Here is an 8,341-nt window from a genome sequence, read left to right as displayed (position 1 = left end):
AGCACTTAGGTGATTGGTTTTGGTCCATATTCCAGCAGTGGATGGCCACTCGTGAGCCCCAGCTCTGCTGGGAGGATATCCCGAGCCTACACGTGAAGGGTGACTCCTCTTCCTTGGACAGGTATGTGTGGTAAATTCTGTTGGTGGCTCCAACACGTTTCCCAGTGGCAGCACATGTAAATGGATCCGAGCAAACTGGAACCCTTGAGCAAATCCCTCCTGTGATGCTATTGTTTTATGCAGTGTTACGTCATGAGACTTGCACAGAAAATAAGAGCTCTCTGTTTCCATAGGAAAGCCTTCAAAAAAAAAAAAAGCATAATCTGCTGTCTTGTCCTATGTGAGATAAGGAAAGTCAAACTGCATGTTTATTAGGGAAAAAAAACAACACCCCCTCCCCCCCCCCCAAACTGAAACAAACCAAAAAGAAAGAAAGAACTCAAGGGAGACTTTGTAGGAACAGTGAAGTAGTGCATAAGTCCAGGCTTTCTCCCCTTCACTTTTCTGCCAGCACCACTTCAGCCTGTTAGTTTGTTTTGTTAAGGTGCTTCAGGTCCTGCGTGGTCTTCGAGCGAAGCGGCGACCCCAAGTACTGCTTCTGTGTTGTTGCCTCCCCTCCCAAACTGTGCCAGCCATCCGGGCAGATCTTCCTCCACGGCCCCACAGAGGTGGTGCACCAGTTCCCCTCAGCACTCGTCTTCTTGGTATATTTGTTCATCCAGTTCCTGGGATTCAAGGTGCTCAAGGCGGTCCGTTCGGCCACTCATTATCTCATCTGGGGTCTTCATGAACCTGCAAAACAGAGAAACAGGCCCATTGCCCACTGCTCTCAGCCTGGACCTTCAGCAAGGCCTCGAGGCCTCTGAGCTCTACAGTTCACTAAATCATCTTTGCTGCATCCTCCCAGTGCCTTAGTATTTCCCAGCTTCTCCCCAGGCTACCTTGAAAGGAAACCAAAAAAAATCACAGGCATTTACCCCCGCTCCTTGAAAGTCCAAATTTAAACCAAACCCCATGGTCTTTTCCAAAGAATGGTATTTACTTCCTCCCCCTCACATGGTTTGCTGTTGCCACAAGAGATGACAGTGTGCCACACACCCCTTCATTTCTGGTGTCTGGTGACATTACAGACCTCTGTGGCCACCACATTTCCAAGCAAAGGCACTTGCAAGGCGTGGAGGAGCTGAGGGCCACTGATTTGTGCAGGCATGCGTGTAGGTGAGTGAAGAGGAACAGGAACCACCAATGAACGGTGGAAAAAGCCAAGGACCGAGTCAGAACAAGTTGTGGGAAGTGGAAAAGGCCCTGAAAGAAAAGGCTTTTGGGCTGGGAAGCTGTGAGCAGTGACAGCCTCTCCCTGCGTGGCTGTGATGAAGCAGCATCCTCTGTCAGTGAGTGCCACGGGCTCCCAGCACTCCTGTCTCCATGCAGTGAGTCTGAAGGGGGCTAGAAACAGAAAGTGCCTCTGGGGGGGCACGGCAGCAGCAGGAAATGGGAAAGGACATCCACCAGCCTGCAGATCCTTGATCTTTGCCAGGGTGCTTTCGTGTACTACTGCAGAGAGGTAGCATGGAAAAGCTCTGCTTTTTCTTTCTGAATTTAATGGCGTAGGAGGAGAGAGTGGGACAGGAAGGATGAAATCCTAGTTTAAACACAAACCACTTTCCTAACTCGTAAGTACTTCTGGAGAAATTAGGATGAAAGATGTTTATGCTGGAAGTGTTACAAAATTTCGCAGTCTTTCATTAACGCCGTGCTGGCTAACGTGCAGCAGGACAAAATGTGTTCATCAGAGAAGCTAATTTTATTTCGGGTTGATAGGCTCAGTATCCTTGCCCCAACAAAAACAAAACCAACTGGCAGGAGCCTCGTTCCTATTGCTGACCCAGAAAAATCACTGCTGGAGCTCCTGGGCAAGAGCTGCCTCCTCTTCTGCCTCCGTGCTTGTACAGCTGAGGGATTTCCATCCGAAAAATCCAACGTCTCTCAGCAAATGCATAGCACAGCCTGGAACTAACCTTTAGCCATCCCTTCTAATTTTGGAAATCATGTGCACATATGCATTTAGGGGAAGAAAAAAAAAAAAAGAAGGCAGGCTGTGAGTCACTGCTGTGTCACTCCCATTTGTATGCTGGAAGAACGCTGCTGATGTCAATGATATCAACGGTGTTACGGTGCTGAGAAACCAGCGTGCACAAGTGGTGAATCAGCCCCTGGCCAGGCAGAAAACACACCAAAGCCTGCAGGCCAGACTGTGCCCTGGCCTAAACCCTGTGCTGCTCTTGTTGATCTTGCACCAGGGTGAAATGGGGACAGCGAGGGGTCCCACGGCCCTCCCCACCTCCTGTCTGCTCTGCTTCCTAAAGCCTGTGGGCAGTGGGCCGGTGTGAACTGCACCTCAGTGCTTTGTGCATCCTCTCTGGCCTGTGTTGCAAGTCATGTCAAGGAAGCAGGGGTATTTGTAATAGCATTTGATTAAATTTTAAAATTAGTTACTACTACAGAACGACAAGCTAATGAAGAAACTGTATCTGTGACCTCTTTTGCTGCAGAAGACACTCAGGCAACCTATCAGAAATCCCTCTCTGACTCCATTTCACTTAAAGCTCTGTACAGGTATCTGCAGATGACAACTGCCTGAACATTACTTAGAAAGACACATTTCTTATTATTTCTGTGCTTGTAAGAAATAGCCAAGAAAGGCACATTAGTGGCTTGATTTTTTGCAGCTGTTCTTTTTCTCTTCAGACATAAAAAGGTCTAAGAAAACAACATCAATAAGTTTTTATGGGGAACTGTGCAAAAAATGCTTTGTTGTTGGGTTTGGGTTTTTTTTTCCTCCCAGTTTCCAAAGGAAATGAGGTTTATATGCTCATGTTTTATGCTTCCTGGTGACCTTTGAATCTGTTGGTCAATTTTGGGCAAGTCCAACAGAAGAATGGAAGTCTCCAAAGGTCTTAAATTTCTAGTTTTGAGGAAATAGGCAGCCTGGTTCAGAAGAGATGGACTCGTTATGTTTGTTCCCCTACAAAGGCTCCAAGAAAAGCACATTCACTGTTCAGCATCACAGAATCCCTCCAGGGCAGTGCAGTCTTCACACAAGGCCACAGCAATCCAGGTTCCCTTGGTACTGCTGCTGATGGAGCAACCTTGTTTTAACTTTCCACAAAAAAATTTAGCCATGCAGCTGACTTTGTGATTCCTTCTTCCCTCCACTCTCCTCCCATCTAAGTCTCCTTCTAAGAGCTGACATCAACAAGACATTCCATAGAAACCTTTTCAGCTGTATATAGTTTAAGTGCTAATGCAGTTCTGGTGGCTATTTAAGAAAACAAACTCCAAGACTACCTTCCCACTGGTATCATTTCTAAGCACATTACTAGATCCAGACCCCTGACATCAAGGCAGTCTTTGGTCTGAAGTCAGTGCTCTGAGGGTCAGACAGATGCACTAGGATCTGCTGGTCTTGCCTGATGAGAACTGGAGCTTTGCTCTCTGCCAGCTCCACTCCAGTTCATGCAAGTACCTCCCTGCTGTTCCAGACACTATTTCCTATATTTTGGTTGTGTGATCCAACCTGATGCTTTAGGTTTATGAACAGCTCTTGCAGGTCCCTCTCCTCCTGGAAGGCAGCACGGCTGCAGACATGGTCAGCAGCACCTCTGTGATGCTGAGGCACTTCAGGAAAGGCCTGAACCCTGCTTAGCAGTCACCAGCAGCTGTGTGTGAAGAGCCAGTTTGAGTGGGTTTCCATGAATCATTTAGCTAAGGTCTTAAACAGTGGTGCAGGCTGCTTGAAGGGAGTGAAAAGACTTCTGTTGACTCCACTGATCACTGGAACAGCTCCATATTTTTGTAAATTGGTGCAGTTGCCTTGAAAGCTGGTCTAGACACCTTTTACAGTTGTGTGTTCATTGTCACCTGTGTTACAGACATGGCAACAACGTATTCTACACACACTTCCATCCTCCACCTTCAGAAACACTGTCTGTAGAAAGGAATGGCAAAGAAAGGAAAAACTCACCTGAACAAAAGCCTTTGTCCTGGCTCCTTCCGGATAATATTTAGTTTGTAGTAGTGGCGTAGGGCTCTGGACATCTTCTCATAAGTCATATTTGTTCTGTTCTGTTTTTTAAAAAAGGAAAAGGAAAAATGTAGTGAGATGATTCATTAAAGCCTCCCCAAGCCTCAAAAGGAGTTGCAGAACTATCATGGCTAACTAAACTAACCAAGTCAGTTCAAGAAATCACATGTTCCATTCTTCTGCTCTTTGCAGGCCCCTCCAGCCCCTCCAGCCCTCACCATCAAATTATTCTGGGTCTCTTTTCATTCAGGGCAATTTAAGCAAGAAAGTGCAACAGGAATTCAGAGTGAGGTTTTTCTACAGTTTCTTGGATCGCAGATAACAAAAGGCCTCATCAACCACAAGAAGAGACATTAGATGGAGGGAGATGCTCATGCCAAGTGGGATGTGACAGGCCTGTTCTTAAGGAAACCACTTTTTGTCAAAGCAAAAGAAGAGTGGCTAATGGAGCGAGTCTGTCAGCAGTCCCTGCTGAGAGCTCTGCTCCCCTGGGATCCCCCTCCAGTGACTCCTTAGTGCTCACAGAGCACTGGGGACAGAGAGCTGCTCCTCCTCTGGCTTTACAGGTGTGAATGAAGAAGCCTAGGAGGTTGTGGATCTGCCTCTGTGACAGAGCCCCCCCTGCACTCGGGGAGCTGGTGACCCCAGAGACCACAACCTGCTTGAAGCTGAGTGTCACAAGGCAGCAGTGATGGGCACTGGCAGAGCTGTACGTGGGCAGCCCCCACAGTAGTGACTGGGGATACCAGGGCCAGTCCCTTAGGTTACATCTACAAGAGCATTTTTCGGGTGCAAGGACCCCTGGTTACTATGCTGGCAAAGAAACTCCCAGCAGAGAGACAAGCCTACTGGCAAAGCCACATCTGCACGAGTACAGAGCAGCTGCCTTGCCATGGGCAAAACATGCTGCACTAACAGAAGCATGCTCTTGCTCTGTGAGCCTCCCATGTGAAGAGCTTGGCTGGGCACCACCCTGTCGGTCCAAGATCAGGCAGAAGGCTGTAGTGTTATCTATGAAATGAGACTGGTCTGTTTGTCTAAAATGTTCCCCAAGAGCAGAGCTCCTCTGCTTGTCCTGACCACAAGGGCTCTGCTAGAGCAGGGCACATGAAGAGTGCCCGTGGCAGTTCAACACTAAAAATGACTGTGCCCAGTTGAGTTTTGAACATCTCCAAGAATGGAGACTCCACAGTCTCCTCTGGGCAACCTGCTCCAGAGTCTGGCCATCTTCCTAGTAAAGCAGTCTCACTCCTGGGGTCTCATGAAATGCAGTAAGGGGCAATGTGAAGCCCCACACCTCCCCAGACCATTCTGCCCCAGGTGGGGGACCTTACATGGCCCCTTCACGTTAAATTCCTGATAGCCCATTTCTCCACCACGTCCAGGTCCCTCTGGATGGCAGCACAGTTCTGTGGTGCATCAGGCACTTCTCAGAGTTTCATACTGTCTGAGAGTTTGCTGAGCTCTGTCCCATCATCCAGGCCACTAATGAACAAGCTCAACAGTACTGGTCCCAGAATCAGTCTCTGGGGCAGCATCACTAGTGACTGGATCCTGTGCTGTCGATCACAATCTTTCCAGCCCAGCAGTTCAGCCAGTTTTCAATCCACCTCACTATGTTCTTGTCTAGGTTGTACTTTTAGTTTGACTATGAGGATATGGGAGGCAGTCTGAAAAGCCTTTCTGAAGTCAGGCTAAGCTATATCCACTCTTCTCCCTTGCATCCACCGAGCTAATCATTTATTGATAGATGGAGATCACGGCGGTCAAGCAGGACTTCCCTTTTGTAAACCCATGCTGACTACTCATATATTCATACAAATATACAGATATATCTATACAAATATACAGATATATCTATACATACTCAGCCCCAAGCTGCACAAATCAACTAACTGCTCTGCAGAGACCAAAGCAGAACTACCCTCTTAGCAGGAAACACACAATCCTGCAGCATTTGGTGTCTGTCACAGGCCAGCACGTGAGACTGAATGCTGCTGCAGACAGGAACACAGACAGAAAGCTCCTGCTGGATGTACACAGCTCTTTGGAGACCACATCTAACCAGAATATCCTTAGCTTCAGGTTTTGGAAGAAATGAGATGCCTTCAGAGAGAAGGACTGTTAATTCTTGCACTCCTTGTAATTTTATAATTAAATGCATTTATAACTAACTGCCTTTCAACCAAACCAACAGGTTCCCTATAAGAAGGGTAGGTTTTAGTGCTTGGGGCTGGATGCTTTGTATTTCTAACCTGTGCAGAATGAAAGATTACAACTTTCCAGCAGCAGTTTATACACATATGCTTTCTTCCTTTCCCCCTGTTTGTAAGTGAACCCTGTGCTGTTCCAGCAGGAGAGGTGCATTGCTTCCTTACCTTGTGGTTTCCCCACAGCCGGGCCAGCCCGTTGGGATCCACTATCCGAAATATTTTGGATTCCTTATCTTCCCATCGGATGAAATTTTCGTACCGGCTGTCAGAAAGCAGCTGATAAACATAATCCCAAAGCAACCTACAGTCTGTGAAGAGAGGAACAGAAAACACTGACTTTTTTTGCCTTGGGATTAGCTCTGGAAACTTTGGGGTGGATGCGTGGTGGAAGGACAGTTGGGAGCAGGGCTGAAACAGCTGCTGCAATCTCAGTCGGTCAAGAGAGGTTCTCCTCCCCCTCTATTCTGCATTGGTGAGACCACATCTGGAGTATTGTGTCCAGTTCTGGGCCCCTCAGTTCAGGAAGGACAGGGAGCTGCTGGAGAGAGTCCAGCGTAGGGCTACAAAGATGATTAGGGGAGTGGAGCATCTCCCTTATGAGGAAAGGCTGAGGGAGCTGGGTCTCTTTAGCCTGGAGAAAAGGAGACTGAGGGGTGACCCCATCAATGTTTACAAATATGTAAAGGGTGAGGGTCAGGAAGATGGAATTAAGCTTTTTTCAGTGATGACCTGTGATAGGACAAGGGGTAATGGGTGCAAATTGGAGCATAGGAGGTTCAAGATGAATATCAGGAAAAATTTTTTCCCTGTGAGGGTGCCAGAGCACTGGAACAGGCTGCCCAGAGAGGTTGTGGAGTCTCCTGCACTGGAGTCATTCAAAACCCGCCTGGACGCCTTCCTGTGTGATGTACTCTAGGTGGGCCTGCTCTGGCAGGGGGGTTGGACTAGATGATCTTTCGAGGTCCCTTCCAACCCCTATGATTCTATGATTCTATGATTCTATGAATCTGAAATGCAAATGGCTTGGCTGGTATCAACAAAGGTTTGCAAAATCCACTGGAATACACAGGCTCCTCTCTGGTGCCCTCGTCCTTCTGACACTGCCTGAGCATCTTCATCACATTAAAGGCTGCGTGAGGTGACCTGCTGATCTCAGCTGTGTGCTTATTGTTGTACTGATGCACATAAACCCACCACTGCTGGCCCTGCTGCTGCTGCTGCTGGCTGGCTCAGTGGGGAAATCAAGAATCCTGCAACCTGCTCTCCCTGCTGGAGGCTGCCCCAGCCTGTGCAGCATGAGGGGCTAAAGCATGGGCAATATCACAGCTTTCCTTTGTATACTCCGTGCGATATAAAATCAACACCTTCTGCCATTTTTGGAATTTGCTTTTTAAGGTTCCTGAATAAAACCCCCAAGTATTATAATTACTTGAGTGCTACTGAGAGGTTAAATACTTTCTATTTGGATAATTGAATTCAAATTTCCTCTTGGCAAACACTCCTTAGGTCGCTAATTAAAGGTCTAACAGATACTTAGGTTTTAGTTTAGTGTTTTTCAGTTTCATGGCAGTCTCTTGAGACTGAGGAAGCCAAGAGCTGAGCTGCTCCTGCTTCCTGCTTGCAATGTGTGTGTGTGTGCAGCACGGCATAATAACTGGCAACCATCAAGTATGGGAAGGGAACTGCAGAGCTGGGGGTGCTGCTGCTCTCAGAAACAACAGGGGTTTTACAGCTCAGCTGCCCAGATCCCAAAGATGGCTGTAAAGTTGCATTGGACTTAGAAAGCAAAACCTTTCTAAGCAAAAATCTCTGAGAGGTGGCTTGTTAGAGTGGCTAAAGGCCAGGCCACCAAACCCATCCAGCTTCTAGCTGCTACAATGGATTCTTCTCAGCCTGTCTTTCTATTCCTGTCTGTCTGTCTGGGGTTTGTACCTGCTACAGTTCGGACCATGACATGTTCAGGATGAGAATATAAAATGCTTTTTGAAAAGGGAAATGAATAACACTTTTAATGAGCACACCTAATGTGGTTAAACATAGTAAG

At 47.5% G+C, this 8,341-nt stretch overlaps 1 protein-coding gene across 1 annotated transcript in view; it reads right to left on the bottom strand.

Moving 5' to 3' along the window:
* Positions 1–335: 335 nt before the first annotated feature.
* Positions 336–8,341, bottom strand: part of ETV6 (ets variant 6) — a gene marked incomplete at its 5' end in the record, with an annotated part of 29,565 nt that continues 21,559 nt past the window's right edge. Inside the window, 3 exons of the mRNA XM_008942494.1 lie at positions 336–792; positions 4,025–4,125; positions 6,463–6,605. Coding sequence (XP_008940742.1) covers positions 687–792; positions 4,025–4,125; positions 6,463–6,605 — 350 coding nt within the window. The remainder of the gene's footprint in view (positions 793–4,024; positions 4,126–6,462; positions 6,606–8,341) is intronic.

Source organism: Merops nubicus, unplaced genomic scaffold (genome assembly GCF_000691845.1).
Source record: "Merops nubicus isolate BGI_N331 unplaced genomic scaffold, ASM69184v1 scaffold1546, whole genome shotgun sequence".
In the NCBI taxonomy this organism is placed as follows: domain Eukaryota; kingdom Metazoa; phylum Chordata; class Aves; order Coraciiformes; family Meropidae; genus Merops; species Merops nubicus.
The sequence above is the reverse complement of the archived record's forward strand: the minus strand, read 5'-3'. Positions and strand labels throughout refer to the sequence as shown.